The sequence below is a fragment of the Penicillium arizonense genome, assembly GCF_001773325.1.
Source record: "Penicillium arizonense strain CBS 141311 chromosome Unknown PENARI_contig023, whole genome shotgun sequence".
NCBI classification, from domain to species: domain Eukaryota; kingdom Fungi; phylum Ascomycota; class Eurotiomycetes; order Eurotiales; family Aspergillaceae; genus Penicillium; species Penicillium arizonense.
Window position 1 is genome coordinate 73,674 of NW_019173300.1, and position 17,574 is coordinate 91,247.

At 49.8% G+C, this 17,574-nt stretch overlaps 10 protein-coding genes across 10 annotated transcripts; 6 read left to right on the forward strand and 4 right to left on the reverse strand.

Moving 5' to 3' along the window:
- Positions 1–660: 660 nt before the first annotated feature.
- PENARI_c023G06566 (60S ribosomal protein uL23) lies at positions 661–1,559 on the reverse strand (the record flags this gene model as incomplete). The annotated part of the gene is made up of 4 exons (XM_022635556.1): positions 661–748; positions 807–1,093; positions 1,170–1,219; positions 1,535–1,559. The coding sequence occupies 4 exons, from the start codon at positions 1,557–1,559 to the stop codon at positions 661–663; spliced, it is 450 nt and encodes a 149-aa protein (XP_022484550.1).
- A 339-nt stretch (positions 1,560–1,898) lies between these two features.
- On the forward strand, positions 1,899–2,750 carry PENARI_c023G01042 (25S rRNA (adenine2142-N1)-methyltransferase; the record flags this gene model as incomplete). The annotated part of the gene is made up of 1 exon (XM_022635484.1): positions 1,899–2,750. The coding sequence occupies one exon, from the start codon at positions 1,899–1,901 to the stop codon at positions 2,748–2,750; it is 852 nt and encodes a 283-aa protein (XP_022484576.1).
- Positions 2,751–2,811: 61 nt separating this feature from the next.
- On the reverse strand, positions 2,812–4,934 carry PENARI_c023G03014 (putative transporter; the record flags this gene model as incomplete). Its single annotated transcript, XM_022635513.1, has 6 exons — positions 2,812–3,178; positions 3,228–3,394; positions 3,444–3,541; positions 3,592–3,720; positions 3,771–4,744; positions 4,795–4,934. 6 exons carry the CDS (start codon positions 4,932–4,934, stop codon positions 2,812–2,814), a joined length of 1,875 nt encoding a protein of 624 aa, XP_022484645.1.
- An 876-nt stretch (positions 4,935–5,810) lies between these two features.
- On the forward strand, positions 5,811–7,691 carry PENARI_c023G07964 (translation termination factor eRF1; the record flags this gene model as incomplete). The annotated part of the gene is made up of 6 exons (XM_022635574.1): positions 5,811–5,931; positions 5,983–6,032; positions 6,086–6,457; positions 6,510–7,266; positions 7,342–7,491; positions 7,552–7,691. The coding sequence occupies 6 exons, from the start codon at positions 5,811–5,813 to the stop codon at positions 7,689–7,691; spliced, it is 1,590 nt and encodes a 529-aa protein (XP_022484570.1).
- A 312-nt stretch (positions 7,692–8,003) lies between these two features.
- Positions 8,004–9,023, reverse strand: PENARI_c023G08481 (prephenate dehydratase PHA2; the record flags this gene model as incomplete). Its single annotated transcript, XM_022635581.1, has 2 exons — positions 8,004–8,903; positions 8,970–9,023. 2 exons carry the CDS (start codon positions 9,021–9,023, stop codon positions 8,004–8,006), a joined length of 954 nt encoding a protein of 317 aa, XP_022484516.1.
- A 185-nt stretch (positions 9,024–9,208) lies between these two features.
- On the forward strand, positions 9,209–10,332 carry PENARI_c023G08179 (uncharacterized protein; the record flags this gene model as incomplete). The annotated part of the gene is made up of 2 exons (XM_022635577.1): positions 9,209–9,866; positions 9,956–10,332. The coding sequence occupies 2 exons, from the start codon at positions 9,209–9,211 to the stop codon at positions 10,330–10,332; spliced, it is 1,035 nt and encodes a 344-aa protein (XP_022484633.1).
- A 294-nt stretch (positions 10,333–10,626) lies between these two features.
- On the forward strand, positions 10,627–11,896 carry PENARI_c023G09878 (uncharacterized protein; the record flags this gene model as incomplete). The annotated part of the gene is made up of 5 exons (XM_022635602.1): positions 10,627–10,661; positions 10,714–10,892; positions 10,945–11,042; positions 11,376–11,418; positions 11,469–11,896. 5 exons carry the CDS (start codon positions 10,627–10,629, stop codon positions 11,894–11,896), a joined length of 783 nt encoding a protein of 260 aa, XP_022484528.1.
- A 345-nt stretch (positions 11,897–12,241) lies between these two features.
- On the forward strand, positions 12,242–13,779 carry cbf5 (pseudouridine synthase CBF5; the record flags this gene model as incomplete). Its single annotated transcript, XM_022635532.1, has 3 exons — positions 12,242–12,350; positions 12,413–12,569; positions 12,627–13,779. The coding sequence occupies 3 exons, from the start codon at positions 12,242–12,244 to the stop codon at positions 13,777–13,779; spliced, it is 1,419 nt and encodes a 472-aa protein (XP_022484659.1).
- Positions 13,780–14,145: 366 nt separating this feature from the next.
- On the forward strand, positions 14,146–15,537 carry PENARI_c023G11674 (FYV10 family protein; the record flags this gene model as incomplete). The annotated part of the gene is made up of 4 exons (XM_022635619.1): positions 14,146–14,199; positions 14,264–14,803; positions 14,861–15,055; positions 15,106–15,537. 4 exons carry the CDS (start codon positions 14,146–14,148, stop codon positions 15,535–15,537), a joined length of 1,221 nt encoding a protein of 406 aa, XP_022484594.1.
- A 162-nt stretch (positions 15,538–15,699) lies between these two features.
- Positions 15,700–17,138, reverse strand: PENARI_c023G01876 (25S rRNA (uracil2634-N3)-methyltransferase; the record flags this gene model as incomplete). The annotated part of the gene is made up of 2 exons (XM_022635496.1): positions 15,700–16,661; positions 16,913–17,138. The coding sequence occupies 2 exons, from the start codon at positions 17,136–17,138 to the stop codon at positions 15,700–15,702; spliced, it is 1,188 nt and encodes a 395-aa protein (XP_022484581.1).
- Between the last annotated feature and the right edge of the window lie 436 nt (positions 17,139–17,574).

Below are 17,574 nucleotides of genomic sequence, written 5' to 3' on the forward strand. Positions count from 1 at the left end.
TTCGAAACCTTTATGGAGATGCCTGGGTACATGTACCTGGGCTAGGCTGGGTTCTACCGGCTACCGGCATTGGTTTTGGGTTATGGTTGGATAGATGGATTGCAAAATCACCACTTGTATACTAGAGTCAATTATGAACGATACTATCTTGTACTTTGAGTTTGAGAGTAGCATGCGTAGAGAGCGGAATGCTTCAATGTCAAGTGTATCTGATCTTGGGATTTTAATGAATATGACTAGTAGACTTGACAGAGAGCCATGTTAGGCTGTAGAATACTGATCTACTGGCTAGCCATGGGCCGATAGGAAACATATGTTTTGACATGATAAAGATAAGTTAGCGCAAGCCGACCACATCTATACTCGAAACCTCGGTCTCGTGCGCGTTTCCATGTAGGACAACCCATACGCCAGCACCAGAACCGACAGATAATACCAAACTACTTTACACTCTACGCTGTCTACGGTTTGAGCTCAAGGTGCCATGGCCCACAGGACACAAGTCCACTATATTAAGGAAACACGCATAAAGGGTATGTTCTTTTTGATCATTCAGCACTCGTTGCTGCAAGGACAGCCGAGGAACACTGGCTGGTATTTTAGACCCCGGTGGAAAACACAGTTCGCCAAAACCCAAACAAATCCATTCGTGAATTTTATCTAAACAATAGCCAGCTTGGTGGCGGCAATGTCCAGAGCATCGACGTCAGGGGTGAGACGAGCGAAGGCCTTCTTGGTACCGTCGGGGCTGAAGGCAAGTTAGCTAGTAGTTCATACATGATGAAAATTGAAAGAATAAAACATACCGGACCAGGGTGTTGACCTTGACGGTGTCAACATCGTACAGCTTCTTAAGAGCCATCTTGATCTGGCGCTTGTTGGACTTGACGTTGACGATGAAGACCAGGGTGTTGTTCTCCTCGATCTTCTTCATGGCGCTCTCGGTGTTCAAGGGGTACAGGATGACCTTGTTGAAGTCGAGAGCGGGAGCATGAGGGATGGAGACGCGGGGGTACTTGGGGGACCGCGACAGCTGGAGGGTCTTGGGGCGGTGGAAGGTGGTCGAGGTGCGGACCTTGCGGGACTTGTGAAGCTGTTGCCACAACCGCGTTAGCGATAGGCTCCAAAAGAAATTTCTTTGGTCTGCTTCATCTTGTAACTGTACGTACCGAAGCGCCCTTAGCGACCGCCTTGGCGGCAGCGTTGGCCTTGTTCTTGCCTGTAGAGAGGAAGCCGGTTAGTCTGGTGGTCTAGAGAAAAAAAAATTGTATAGGTCGTGTGCCATTTTGCGAATTTGCCGTTTGGACGAGTGTGATGTTCTGGACGAGACGACGCTGATATGAAATTCTTTGACATGTTCGATAGCGATGCAAGTGCGTTTCGCAGTATTCCCGGCGCTTTGCAACACAATATCGAAATGTCGTAAATTTTTCGAATGCAGATATCGAAACGTCGTCCACGTCCACACGGAAAATTCACAATTGGCAATGTTGGGATCGCAATTAAATATCAAGGCATGTTTATTTGAACGTACCTTGCTTGTTGTCGGTAGGGGCCATGGCTGTCGTCGGTCGCTGTCGATGATGCTTGTCACAGTGTCGAGAATCAAAGATTTGGAGGTGTATTCGCTTAGCGAAAACCCTAGCGCTGTGTGGGTCAGGTGACCTTAGACTGTTGCTGAGTCAGTAACTTTGGATTACATACCATTACAGTATTGTCATTCCCCCACCCAATCAGACCGCATATCAGTCTTGGCGTTCTTTGGGCTTTTCTTCACCAGCTTTTCTTTGCAGGATATCTCTACCGCTTTGTATATTCAGACCTCCAAAAGACATTGAGGTTCAGTATACGAGGAATAAATTTATCTATACCACTGGACTTCCCATCTCAACCACGACATGGCTCCTCAAAAACGATCCAAAAGGCCGATGTTATTGTCCCATAGTCGGCCTCCAATTGTCAAATCCAAGGAGGCTGCCCTTTCAGCCAAAGCAACCCGCAACCTCATTCGCTCTCATCACCGGCTTCTCAAGTCTCGAGCCCAAGCCCTGGCAGCTGGCGACGAGGCCCGGGTCAGCAGCATCGATGCTCAAATCGAAGCCAACGGAGGCTTGAAGAGCTACCAGACGGCCAGCAAGCTCGGCCAGTCAATGGACCGTGGCGGTGATTCCAGCAAGGTTCTCATTGACTGGATTAAGCCACAGCTTAGCCAATGGAACAAGACCGTTCCTAAGCTACGTGTTCTTGAAGTTGGAGCTTTGAGCACGAAGAACGCCTGCTCTACCAACGCGGCATTGGATGTCACAAGAATTGACTTGAATTCTCAGGAGCCAGGGATTCTCAAGCAGGACTTCATGGAACGACCTTTGCCTTCCAGTGATGCAGAACGCTTCAATCTGATTAGTCTATCATTGGTGCTAAACTACGTCCCTGACGCCACGGGACGGGGTGAAATGCTTAAGCGATGCGTCAAGTTCCTGACTTCGAAATGCCCCATTGATCTTGTTCCAACTCTTTTCCTGGTGCTACCTATTGCATGTGTCGATAACTCGCGCTACCTCAACGAAGACAGACTGGGGGAGATCATGGCTTGCCTGGGCTTCCGTCTAACCCAGAGCAAGCGGACCTCCAAGCTGGTTTTCCATCTTTGGGAGCACTCTGGTAACTACGCACCTAAGGTCTACAAGAAGGAAGAGTTGAGGTCTGGCAAGACAAGAAATAATTTTGCCGTCATCCTCAACAAAGGCTGATTGTCTATACGCAAACCAACATTTATTCTTCAAGCACCAATGGTGCTGATTAGGGCTGAAGCTAGTTTGCAAGGACTTCCCGGGGCAAGAAAGCCCAGACAGTTCCCACCGCTGCCAGAATCGAAGAAATCACAAGCAGAATCCAATCAAGGATGCGCTCGCCTCGACTGATCTCCTTTCCAAAGATCTTGAGGTAAAATGCAAGAGGGAAGATAATACAAATGGTGAAACACAGGAAGGATCCCATGAACGCCATGATGCGGTCGAACGCTGGGAAGATGATGGACAAAATGACAATCATGACTACGACAAAAAGGCGAATCACTGCCCGTGAGATCTGTTGGATCGTTTCGCTGGAGCGGTTCTCAGCGGGCGCATTGCCTGCAACTCCACAGAGAACTTCAAATGTGGCAACCAGAGGCCGTGCACTATAATCTTGTCAGTCGTGTTTGAAACAGAACCAAGGTGTGGACTTACTTCAACGGCACCTTGGTGAGCGGGATGATCGAGATGAATACTATAATACAGACGGAAAGAGCCTTTGGGTAGTTGGTGACTGCGAGAATGTTCGCAGTGATCTCGTCCTGGACGAAATCTCCAAACATGAGCCAACCAATGATGGCCATTGAACAGTCGAGAGTAAACTAGTCTCGTTAGAATTGGATCTTTTATCTTAATTCAAAAGAGGCTTACTGTAAAAATGTAGGTCACCCGCAGACTCTTTCCGTACTTCTGAGGGTGTCTCATGTCTCGGTAGATGTTTGGGAAGACACCATGGCCGCCCCAAGGTGCTTTTAAGAATTAGCTATTCTGTAAACCACACAGCGGTTCGCAAACTTACACATGATTAGGCCGAAGCTCAAGGGAATAGTAGCCCAGTTCTCAGGGAAGAGGAATGTGTTGGCTGGCTGCCGCAGTGAACCTGGTGCATCTGGTTTGACGAGGCCATCGATGCAAATGAGAGCCACAACTTGGGCAGTGTCAGTCTCGGGTGATTTGTTTTGAGGTCACGAAACTCACTTGATGTACAGGATATAATACCCAAGATGCTGGTAATACTTAGGAAACGCAATGGCAGGAAATTAAGCGGGATCAGCACAACTCCACAGAGGATCTTCCACTGTAAGATGCTCAAGCCCGGCACCAAAGCATATAGACTGTCTGCAAAAAGCACAACCAGGGCCACACATGCACCGAGAAGTTCCAAGCAAAACAAAAAGCTGGTCACCAAACGGGCATGCTGCCCGAAACTGATATAGGCTAGATCAGCATAAGTGACGACGCTCCGGTCAACATCCAGACATTTAGCCAAAATCTTGGCAGTGTAGGCGGTTGTCACTGCAGAGAATACCAGGAATATCAGTCCTAAAACCCACCCGGCATGCTTCATTGCCAGCGGGAGACTCAGGAGACCGATACCAATCAACACATTGACAGAGTTGAAGACGGTCTGCGGGACTGTGGATTGGCCAACGATGACATCCTCCTGGGTCCCATCTTCATGCTGGATATGCTTGACCAGCAATGGCCCCCGGTCCGGGTCTCCCGCGCTATCCACATGAATATTCTGATCTCTATGGAATTGAATCGCATGTCTCCGAGTCGACTCGCTCATCCGCGAAGAGATTGTGCCATATGAAGCCGCAAAGCTTCTATCAAAAGAAGAGGCCAGAAGCCCGGTGCTGGGTATACCGCGCTTGGATTGCTCAGGCCCATGCGAGTCCTCTTCGGCTGGCTCATCCTCATCCGACTCATCACGCAGCAGAGGTCGTTCGACATCCGAGCTCCGACCCCAAGATCCCCAAGACTGGTTGCTTCTCGATCCATATTCCACACCAGTAGCAATTCCAAATTCATCGTCCGACTCCGAGACAAACGAGGACCGCCGTGGAATCACCTCCGGGAACGCTGCAGCTCTCTGCCAGGATCGCGCAAAGTTATCCAGACTGTTGGGACCACCCGCTTGACGGAGCCGGTTTGAGAACGACGACGACCTGTTCCGAAGTTAGTAGGATGGGCGATCCACGGAGCACAAGGCACTTACCTCTGTCTACCCCAGGCCCCTGACTCGATCGGACTCCCACGATCCAGGTGGCCATAGTCATAGGAGCTCGGTAACACGGTTGTTGGTGTTCTCAATGAGCCATCCAACGAGTCATTGTCATGGTTGTCTGTCCGAGACATGGTTGTGACACTTCTCGAACACAAGGGAAGATCTAAAGTTTAGGGAGGAAAAGAAGAACAACCTTGGAAGTAAAGAGGAAAACTCCCCTCTCTTATCACATGGAGATAGCTCCAACAGATAAGACGAGTCCGCGATGTTCAAAAGAGTCTAGCGCCAAGGAGCTTCCCGTAGAGGTTAGTGTGGGGAGTGCGGATCACAGATTTTTGATAAGACCGCAAGTCATTGACTAATTGTAGTGACCAGATGTCTAATAGAGGCGATGGAGGAAATTACGAGGATGGTATGATAGATAATAAATCTACTAAGTCTACTAGGTAGGTCCGAACCCGGCTTGTCCACGGGCCCTCATTCAGTGTTTTATATTTACGTAAGGCAAAGGCAGATTCGAATTTATATAAAACGTCCAAATAGGTAACTATAGACATTTATATATGTACATACATACCTAATTGTAGATGGATATATGTTACGCATGCCCAATATGCCCCCCAATCTCTACAGGTACCGGTACCTGAAACTCTGGTGTTGGGCCAATAACCTAGCAAGTACCAGATACGTCACGAGCCCTGGCTTACATCAGCGGTGCCAGCCGACCCCTCGAACAAACTGTGTACTTCCCACCCCACGAGGAAATTTGCCGCTTTGCACGTCAATCAAGTCAAGGTATGTGTTCCCTGTATTCCTGGAATCTCGCGTCAAAAATTATCTGTGCCTTTTTGCTGGCCCTTTTTTTGTTCATACTGACCATTTTTAGGTGTTGAACAGGTTGGATCAATTCTTTGAAGTTCCCGCTTCACTCACTGACCGAGTCTTCAGGCGTCCGCAGGCAAGGCCTTTGATACTTTCCCCCCTGATCGTCCTTCGCCTCGCCCAAAATGAGCGCTCCTCAGCCGAACGAAGCTGATAAGAACATCGAGATCTGGAAGGTCAAGAAGCTGATCAAGCGTCTTGAATCCGCTCGCGGAAATGGAACTTCCATGATCTCGCTCATTATCCGTTCGTCGCCCAGGTCCCAAGCCACCTGTCGCCGCTAACTCGCGAATACAGCCCCCAAGGATCAGATTTCCCGGGCCGCAAAGATGCTGGCTGAAGAATATGTATGTTCCTCCTCTGATAGATCTACGAGCGTCGCCTGACCGCACACGATCAGGGTACCGCCTCCAACATTAAGTCCCGAGTGAACCGTCTCTCCGTCTTGTCAGCCATTACTTCGACCCAGCAGCGTCTCAAGCTGTACAACAAGGTTCCACCCAATGGGCTGGTTGTGTACTGTGGTGAAATTATCACCGCCGAAGGAAAGGAGCGCAAAATTAACATCGACTTCGAACCCTTCAAGCCCATCAACACATCGCTATACCTTTGTGACAACAAGTTTCACACTGAGGCCTTGAGTGAGCTTCTGGAGTCTGACCAGAAGTTCGGTTTCATTATCATGGACGGTAACGGTGCTCTGTTCGGTACTCTCAGTGGTAACACCCGTGAGATCCTTCAGCGTCTTTCCGTCGATCTGCCCAAGAAGCACGTGAGTCTATCTACCTTTTGTCTTGAAATTGTCCATGCTGATAACTGGGAAGGGTCGTGGTGGTCAATCCGCTCTGCGTTTCTCTCGTCTCCGTGAGGAAAAGCGCCACAACTACGTCCGCAAAATCGCCGAATTGGCTGTCCAGAACTATATTACCAACGACAAAGTCAACGTCGCCGGACTCGTCTTGGCCGGTTCTGCCGATTTCAAGAACGACCTCAACCAGTCCGACCTGTTCGACGGCCGTCTACAGGCCAAGGTTATCAAGATTGTCGATGTTTCCTACGGTGGTGAGAACGGTTTCAACCAGGCTATTGAGCTTGCTGGCGAGACCCTGAGCAACGTCAAGTTCGTCCAGGAGAAGAAGCTCATCGGACAGTACTTCCAGGAGATCAGTCAAGATACTGGCAAGGTCTGCTATGGTATTGAGGATACCCTCAAGGCATTGGAGCTTGGTGCGGCTGAGATTCTGATTGTCCACGAGAACCTGGAGATCACCCGCTGGGTCATGAAGAACGCTGCAGGCGCTGAGGTTGTGGTCCACACCAACAAGTCCCAGGAATCCAACCGTGAGCTTTTCCAGGACAAGGAGACAGGTCTCGATATGGAGGTTGTCGACTCGGGTTCCTTCTTGGAGTGGCTTGCTGAGGCCTACAAGGACTTCGGTGCCAACCTGGAGTTCGTCTCCGACCGATCTGGCGAAGGAAACCAGTTCGTCAAGGGATTCGGTGGTATCGGTGCTATTCTCCGATACAAGGTCAACTTTGAACAGCTTGCCGATTACAGCGATGACGATGAGTTCTACGACGGTATGCTTGGTCTACTTCTCCGACTCTGGTTCAACAACTAACTTTGGACAGATTGACGGCGTTGCCCCCTCGCAGTGAGCGAGGATGAACGGCCAGAAGCTCCCGCGGCGGGTCTTTTGACGGCTCGCCCTGTGGATCAACACGGTGGCTCCCGTGATGGAACCAAGGCATCCGTGAAGGATAACCAACAAAGGCCTGGTCCAAGCACAGTGAAGTCACTCAGAGGTTTGTTCATCCATGGATGTCATGACAATATAAGAACGTGTTTTTTTAATGTTTGAATAGGGTCATCCAAGCTCCGTGATATGCACACCGAGGTCACCTCGGGGTCTGATATGAAGTGGTTTAAATTGCAATTTAGGTTGGATCTGATTCTCGGCAAAATTTGGTCATCCACCGCTGCTTGCTCGACTTACTTCATGTAAGACAGATGGTGTTGGATAGTTATTTCTCGGCCAGCTATATGCCAATTCATTCAGAATGGCATTGCCTGGTACTTCATTCGTTATTTGCTCGTTATATTCAAAAAAGCACCCGAAAGGGTTGGTATAGATGGTGCACGTGTCTGTTAAGTTATCTCTTTGTCTAGCGGAGTATGCTTCGTATAGAAGAGAACGAGTTTTAATTTTGTCATTCATTCGTGTGGTAAACTGAAACTCATATGTAGCATGGTGCCTTTTTCCACGGACCAGAAAAATTCTCACGTAAAAGGCACTAGGAATTATGTTCACATGGTTTCAAGCATTGTTCGCGCTCAGTTGATCCTTCCAAGTGCCCAGGTCCTTGCATGTTTCTGTGACTTGTCGGAGGTCATTGAGAGCCTTGTGGACGGCATCCTTGTTCTCATCAGAAGGAGTCCTTCCGCACTCAACGAAGAAGATGTATTGCCACGGCTTCTTCAAACTCGGCCTTGTGTTGATACTTGTAAGGTTGAGACCATGGCTCTTGAAGATGATCAAGGCATTTGCCAATGCACCTGCCGAAGAATGATCAATGGTGAAAGAGATCAAAGTCTTGTGCGTGGTTTCAAGAGTAGGCCTGTCGTCCAACGTGGGTGGGTTCGGTTGTTCGAACTCCAGCTGGGCTGTGCGCTCAGCGAGCACATTTCTCAATATCAGGAAGCGTGTGGTGTTGTCCGCACGGTCCTCGATATTTTCCTGGAGTATATCCACTCCATGATACTCTGCTGCAAAGCGGCTGGCGATGGCACCGCCCTTTTCATCGGTCTCCTTGGAAACAATCTCAGCACCCTTAGACGTGGACGAGACATCTTGCCTCTCGACGCCCTTGAAATACCGAGAGAGGAAAGTCTCACATTGACCCCAGGCCTGCGGGTGTGTATATAGCTTGGTGATCGAGCCATCGTAGCCAGCCCAGCCGCCCGGATACGCGCCTTTGCGTGCGAGAAGACAATGGTGGACTGTGAGGTAGTATTCCCCACACACAGTCACATCTCTATATGAATCATCCCGATCTGCCAAGAGATCTAGCGTCTGCACCACAGATCCATTGGTGGAGTTCTCGCACGGAATCACAGCGTAGTCGACTGCCTTTTGCTGAAGGGCGGCGAAAGCCTCTGCAAACGAGGCATGAGGTAGCAGATCTGCCGAGATCTTGCCAAAGGACTCTGCAGTGGCCTATAGATCAGGGGTCAATCGTCAGATCTGGTGCAATGATGCGGGGTATATCGGGGTATGGCTGACCTGATGCGAAAACGACGCCAATGGCCCTAGGAAGGCCACTCTCAAGCGAGTCATGATTGCATTTGAGTGAGAATGAAGAACGAATTCCCCTAATCCACTCAGCTGAACATTTCCATTTGACCCGCCGAGCGGTGTGGGCTCCGATATTCCAACATTGGCAATGAGCGACAAACAAACAGACCAAACGATCTGAGATCCAACTCCGGGGTTGAGACATCATCTGATCCGTACTTTTCCCCATGACATTTCCACTGCGACCCCTGCTCTCTCTGAGGCATGGATGTCGAACTTACTCTTCGCTTTCTGAGCGCTTGCATCGCGAACTGACTACAAGGAAACTCCCTTTGACTTACGACTACCTACACCCGCAGCCCTCACACCTTCTGAACCTGACGCTCCGTGATCTTCTACCACAATCTACGACCATCCACGATTATGCAACTCTACCCTCGATACAGAATCCATCTCCATTACCGGTCGGCCACCACTTAATCTACTTCCCACCGCAGGTGACATTGTCCCAACTACTCCCGGACTGCACAGATACGCTACACACACCCGGGGAACCATTCAACCGGCGTCTTTGGGCAGGTGGGAACCTAAGATTTCCCACATCTAGTCCCGCTTTAGATGGCAGCCGGGCAGTCTGTATTGAATCCATCCGCAATGTGACAATCAAGGGCCGCGACGGAGACGAGAAGGTAATTGTCACTATTGAGCGGCGCGTTGGCAATGTCCCAGAGGGAGAAACTGCCGACGCAACCTGGAATCGGATATGGAAAGAGAACGAAGAAAACCCGGGGGAGTCGTCAGTCATTGAGAATCGGGATCTCATCTTCATGCGTTTGAAGACCGAGGCACAAATTGAGGCTGATAAAGAGCAATTTGGAAAGCCTAGTAGGATTGTCAAATGTGCGAATTTCGTTCCCCTTGAATCTGTCTCTTGAATTGTAGAGAAAGTGCTGACATTCTGGCGCAAACCATAGCTCCCGCCAACGCGACGTTCCGCCATGCTCTCATACCGACTAAAGCGCTGCTATTTCGGTTCTCGGCGCTAACATTCAATGCCCATTCTATCCACTTGGATAAGGGATATACTCAAAACCAGGAAGGATACCGTAATCTTTTGGTGCATGGCCCGTTGACGCTCACGCTTCTGTTGAGTGTGCTTCAGTACCATTTGAAACAGGTGAATCTCTACGTCAATAGCATTGAGTATAGAAACCTAGCCCCTCTTTTTGTCGAAGAGGAGCTGGTGATCTGTGGAAAGCCCAAGAATGATACTGGAGCTTGGGATGTGTGGATTGAAGGCCAGGATGGAGGGTTGGCTGTACGAGGTACTGCCCAGACAAGGAGCTTGTAATATTCATATGATTATACCCAACCTGGATGTTGAAGTTACTACGAATCAAACAGATCCAAGTGATAATGCCCTGGGCAGTTGTACAGATCTATAGATGAGGCTCGAACTAGATGGAAGTGATGCTGTAATCACGGACGTCGGATAAATTTTGCCGGAGCTAGTTTTGCACACGTTTTTCTTCCTTCCCACCTCTCCCTTCCTCTTTCTTTTTCCTTCAACTCAGTAATCTGGCTTTCTATGAAAGCGCAATGATACAAGCAGCGATAAATTAACCTAGCATTTTATTTTTCAGCCATGGACTTCTTTTGGCAGGCTCCTCCGGTCACTAGGTATGCACAACCCCTCTTGATTTGAAGCCCATCTTGCTAACTCACCTTTCAGGACTCTTACAGCCTTGACTCTGGTTCAATCCGCGTTGGTACATGGTGGTTTAATGAGCGGCTTCCATGTCATCTACCTTCCGAGTCTGATCTTCAAATGGCGCCCAGAAATCTGGCGGCTAGCCACCCCATTCTTACTAACCGGACCTGGCTTGTCCTTTGTCTTTGATCTTTACTTCAGTATGATGCCTCGGTATCACAATCATTGATCAGGGTGCTAATGTACCGACAGTGTACCACTATGGCAGTTCTCTGGAGACGGGCTCGGCTCGTTTCGACCGACCTGGAGAGTTCTTCATTTACCTGTTGTTTGTAGCCTTCACCCTCATGGTAAGTGACTTAGAGCTCTATTTTCTTTCTTTTCCTTTCCCCTCGCATTATCTGCCCGCCCAGCCTTCAAATCTAGCTGAAGCGGTTCCTGGAAGCGAGGGAGATTACCCCCGCATCCCGTGCAGCACCATCAATTCGCAAAATATAGGTGCTGCATGCGATGTGGGAATGGTGGGATTGCCTTCGAGATAGCCGGCGTGATCCTATAAGTTCACGTCGGTTTTTTGGCGCCCTACATTTATATACATCTATTCTTTTCCAATGCCATCCTCTATTCTTCCTACATACTCGTTCCGGTAGTCCAATCTTCGAAAAGGGCTAACTTTTTCCAAGCTCACAGCGGGTGCTTATTTCGGGGCGATGGTTCTTACAAGCCGTAAGCTTACAGTACTTCTTTCTTTCGTACCCTACGCTGACTGGAACCAGCCTTGATCATGGCTTTCGTCTACACCTATTCACAGGATAACCGAGGCAAGCGCGTGAGATTCTACTTTATCGACATTCCCGTGGTGTTTCTGCCATACGCATTGCTCCTTGTCTCAATGGTGATGCTCGGGTGGCAATCTGCTTTAATAGAGAGCATGGGCATCATCTCTGCTCATCTTTACGACTTCATCACTCGCATCTACCCTACCTTCGGTGGCGGGCGAAACTTTATCGTGGTCCCAGCCTTCGTGGAGAGATACTTTACTCGACACACCGCGAACGTTGGATACCGAGGATATGGAACAGCCAGTCGCCCAGCGCGAGCAGCCGATCAACCTGAGAGTGGACCACTCCCATCATCCTGGGGCTGGGCCTCTGGTGTGCAGGGTTCCTGGAATGGCAGAGGTGCTGGTCGCAGACTCGGCTAGGGTCTTTGCAGATGTGTAAATCATATGGGCTTGCATCTGGGCAGGCGCGTCGGCGTGCCTATTATCATAAATAGTGATAATTGATAGCAAACCTCAACACGTTCACGAATTAACAATGTATCAATAGCAAACACATCCTAATTGAACTGCATTAAAGAGAATTAAAGAGAATTAAAGAGTAAAGTCTTTTGATGTCCAAAAAGAAAGGAAAAACTCGGTCACGTGAGAATGACCACCGCCGGGCGCTAAACCCCTTTGGGCGCTGGAGCTGCCGCACTCGCAAAATTTCCTTCGACCAAATTTTCGGGGCTTCAACCGCGCAATTCCTCAACGACAACCACCAAAATGGCCGTCGTCAAGACCTCGGAGATGGACTACGCCATCAAGCCTGAAGCGTCCGTTCCTACCGTTAACACGGAGGATTGGCCGCTTCTGCTCAAGAACTATGAGAAGCGTACGCTTGTCCCTAAAACTCCATGCTTGACCCAGCCGACATTGACATTTTAACTTGAATAGTGCTCGTCCGGACTGGTCACTTCACCCCTATTCCCGCTGGCTCCTCTCCCCTTAGCCGTGACCTCAAGTCCTACATCAGCTCCGGTGTCATCAACCTCGACAAGCCGTCGAACCCTTCCAGTCACGAAGTCGTGGCTTGGATGAAGCGGATCCTCAGGTAAAATCAATCCTCATCTACCTCAATGGAATCAATGCTGACCTCTCTCCTTTATAGATCCGAGAAGACTGGTCACAGTGGTACCCTTGATCCCAAGGTCACTGGATGTTTGATTGTCTGCATTGATCGTGCGACCCGCCTGGTCAAGTCTCAGCAAGGTGCTGGTAAGGAGTACGTCTGTGTCATTCGTCTCCACGACAAGATCCCCGGTGGCGAGGCTCAGTTCCGCCGCGCTCTGGAGACCTTGACTGGTGCGCTCTTCCAGCGTCCCCCTCTCATCTCTGCCGTCAAGCGTCAGCTCCGTATCCGTACCATCCACGAGAGCAAGCTCTACGAGTTCGACAACGAGCGTCACCTTGGTGTCTTCTGGGTCAGCTGTGAGGCTGGTACCTACATCCGTACTCTCTGTGTTCACCTGGGTCTCCTCCTCGGTGTCGGTGCCCACATGCAGGAGCTCCGCCGTGTCCGCTCCGGTGCCATGGACGAGAGCAAGGGTATGGTCACCCTACACGATGTGATGGACGCTCAGTGGGTCTACGATAACCAGCGCGACGAGTCTTACCTCCGCAAGGTCATCAGCCCTCTGGAGTCTCTCCTCACCTCCTACAAGCGTATTGTCGTCAAGGACAGCGCTGTCAACGCCGTCTGCTACGGTGCTAAGCTCATGATCCCCGGTCTGCTCCGCTACGAGTCCGGCATTGAGATCAACGAGGAGGTCGTCCTCATGACCACCAAGGGCGAGGCCATCGCCATTGGTATCGCTCAGATGTCCACCGTCGAGCTCACCACCTGCGACCACGGCGTTGTCGCCAAGGTCAAGCGCTGCATCATGGAGCGTGACCTCTACCCCCGCCGCTGGGGTCTCGGACCCACCGCTCTTGAGAAGAAGAAGATGAAGTCCGCTGGCCAGCTTGACAAGTACGGCCGTACCAACGAGGCTACCCCCGCCAAGTGGAAGAGCGAGTACAAGGACTTCAACGCTCCTCTCGATGCTGAAGAGTCTGCCGCCGCTCCCTCAATCGCCCCTGCTCCCAAGGAGGACTCCCCCGAGCCCGTGAAGGCCGAGGCTGACAGCGAAGACAAGAAGCGCAAGAGACACGAGGGCGAGACTGCCGAGGAGAAGGCCGAGCGCAAGAAGAAGAAGAAGGAGAAGAAGGAGAAGAAGGAGCGCCGGAAGTCCAAGCAGGACGATAGCGATGACAGCGACTAGATGCACTCCAGGAAGACCATCAGGTCCCCTGTACCATATTTTGCTATTTCCGGAGTCTTGGGTCAAAAGGGAAATTCGTTAGTCTATTCTACAGTTTCATATTGAAGGCTGCTTATGTGAATGCTTAATTGAATCAGTAAAGTAAACCAGGGTAGAATCGAGTAAAGTAGAGCAAAGTAACGTACCATTAAGAGTATCGATCCTGCATTACTCTGAACGTTGCACTGGCCCAATGACGCGGACCTCGTGACTTTATCTCCGCATGCCGGAGCTTCCCCTCCACTTCGTCTTCTGATCCATGTCACTCGATTATTTAATCTCGGACTTGAGGACCTTGGTCTGAGATAAAAAGAGTCTCTGGTCACCATGGCTGCAGAACTGACATCAACAAAGCTCAACCCGGAGAGCCACATTATCCTGGTAATTTCTCCACACGTCTGAAGATGAGAGAGGAAGTGCTCTAACCACATCCCGCCCCAAACAGGACCAACCACTTCTCCGACTTCCACATGAACTAGCCCGCAGGAACTTTAAGACCGTACAACGAGCTGTCGAACGCGAAAAGGAATATGTCCTCCCTGCACTCAAGGACACCGCAAACGCCTCACTCTCCAACACACAAACCCCCGACCAGACACTTGCCGCCCTCGACGCGATGATATCCCGAATGCAAGGCCTCAAGAGGAAGATGGAAGGGCTGCAGGAAGAAGAGAAGAAAATCCACAACCAGTCTCGCAAGCGCATTCAACACTTGGAGGCACTGCACAAGATCCCCAATCTAGCCGATGTCAAATACGACCAGTGGGCAAGAGTACGACTGGATCGACTGCTTGTGGATCATATGCTGCGATCGGGGTTTTCGGAAAGTGCAAAGCAACTAGCCCAGGAGAGGGGAGTTGAGGAACTTGTGGATCTTGATGTCTTTACGCAGTGTCAACGAATTGTTAAGAGCTTGAGGCGAGGAGAGACAAAGGAAGCATTGCAGTGGTGCGGTGAGAATAAAGCGGCCTTGAAAAAGAGTCAGGTAAGTTACGGCAGCCCTGCATTTGTATTAAGACGAGCTAATTCCAGATATCTGCAGCACAACCTTGAATTTGAGCTCCGGCTGCAGCAATTCATCGAAATGGTCCGGACCCAGGACAAAACAAAGAAGATTGAGGCAATTGCTCATGCCAAGAGATATCTGATACTAAACCATCAGGCTCAAAATCCGGAGATCAGGCGTGCTGCTGGGTTGCTGGTCTTTAAGCAAGACACCAAAGTTGAGCCTTACAAGGTATGACAAACAATTCCTGACAAAGGGATGTTCTGTACTGACAAACTTAGTCGCTCTTCTCACTGGACCGCTGGAAAGAGCTCTCAGATCTCTTTGTCCAGACTCACCATGAGTTACTTTCATTGCCGTCACAGCCATTACTACATATTGCACTTTCAGCCGGACTTTCGGCACTCAAAACACCCCTGTGCCATTCCGCGTACACATCGTCCAGCTCTAACTCGCAGTCAACCTCAACATCAGTGTGTCCGATCTGCTCGACCGAACTGAACGAGCTCGCCCGCACAATGCCGTACGCCCATCACTCGAAGAGCTACGTGGAGAGCGACCCCATAGTCCTACCTAACGGCCGTGTCTACGGACAGCAGCGGTTAATAGAAATCAGCACTAAGTTGGGATCTGTGGAATCAGGCAAGGTCAAAGACCCAACAACAGGTGAAGTCTTTGACGAGAGCGACATGAAGAAAGTGTATATAATGTAAACGAGACTTTACTTTTCTTGTTTGGGCAGGGGTTGGCCATTACGCTGTCATTTTTAGCGGTTTGAAGCGGTAAATTTACACAGTTAAGGGACAGGCCATGCTTTGCCTTGTATATTCAGAGGACACATGAATCAAATGCAATGGCATATGTATATCACCACCTTACTCGCTATCACTAGACGACTCCTCGCCTCTTGGCCTCTTCTGCGTCTTCTTGTTGAACTTAGGCTTCTGCTTCCACTTAGGCTTCTGCTTCACCTCAAAGACATACATCCTCGCATCCCGATCCTCCCCCCTCCACCCACCTCTCTCCCCATTCTTCCCTTCAATCTCCCCAATCGTCCGCGCATGCGAGTATCCCTCATAAGACGCCCACGGGAACCGGAAACTGGTAACAACAATCAACCCAGCATGTCTAGCCAAATCCTTGATATTCCAAAGCGTATAAGGCTCCGCCTCAAACAAAGTAACAAGAATCTGACCAGGCCCAGTCCGAATCCCCTTCCCAGTCGTCTCATCCCCCTGCTCTCCACCATCGTCGTCTTCATCTTCATCTTCATCATCCTCAGACTCGGATATCTCCCACTCATCCTCATCAGCATCCATAAGCGGCGGCGCGTTAGAGACAAGCGGCACACAAGCCTTAAAGAAAGCAACCAGCAACTCCTGATTCGCCCGCACCTGACGATTAACATCTGTCGAGAGCCCACCCACATGCGGGAAATTGAAACAGATCACATCCCACGGTCCGCCAGGTTGATAAGGCGGGTCTGGGGTCTTTGGCTGGAACCAGCCTGGTCTTTTGCGTTCGTGGCGAGGGAAGCCAGTGCGGATTTCTTTGGCGCCGCCACCCGGGCTGCCGAGTTTGCGGGCGTCCACGGAGAAGAGGACTTTGGGGGCTTTTTGAGTGGTGTTGGCTGAGACTTTGCTCTTTTCTTCTGTGCCGCTTTCTGTTTCTGTTTCTGTCTCTTTCTTTGGCTTTTTGCTGGATTCTAGGATTGCTTGGATGTTTTGCTCCACTTGTGGGTATTTGCCTTCCAATGTTTCTTTGGAATCGTAGCATGTTGCGCATAGATTGCGGCATTTGTATTGGGTTGCCAGAGAGCGGGCGAATGAGAAGTCCCCTGTTGATTGTTAGCATTTATTCTCTCAGAATGATGCCAGTTCAACTGTAGATCGAATCATGCATGCTGTTTCTGATCGAAATTTGCGTATTGATTCCAATCCCATATATCAGAATGGAGATAGTATGATCCCACACCGGGGGGGAGTTGACTACCAACAAATCAAATATACATAAATCGTCAAGACAAAAAGCAGACACGCAATAGAAGCAACAGTTTAGAACATAACACCAAATTGATACCTAACTCACCTTCACCAATAAGCAGAACCCGATCCTTCCTCAAAAATGGAACAATAGGTCTCTGGTTCGCCGGCACAGGACCCTTCTTGACTGTAGTCTCCTTTCCCTGTCCCTGACTCTGGCCATTTCCATTATGTCCGCTGGGAGGGTTAGAAGACTGGCCAGAGGGTTTGCCAGGTCCGCGGGAGCGGGCTGGAGCAGGGGCTCCTTTGAGTTTCTTGTTATTGCGAGGCATAGTGATTAATGCCTTAAATATGAAATTGGGGTTTGCCTGAAACAGATCCAAGCATATAAGGAGAGTTGGTTGAGGTGAAGATGCAAGAAGGAAAATCGCGGGTCTGGGTTAAGCTCGGCCAATCATAGATCCGAGCTGTACAACATATTGATAGAGCTTTATATTCTCCATTCTGGGGCATTAAGTCTATAAAATTTACAAGGATATGACAAGCTTCTCTGCATATCCACTGGTATCATTTCCAAGAATCATCATATTAGTTATCCAAACGCACGTTCTATTGGCAAAACCAGAGCGCGGCATAGCTATGTACAGGAACAAGACAGAAAGATGCTATGGCCGCATGTCAAAAAAGAAGAATTAAATCATACTTGGACCGAGATCAGGGGGAAGGGGAATTTAAAATTGGAAACAGTTTCTGTTTCACAAGTCCCCT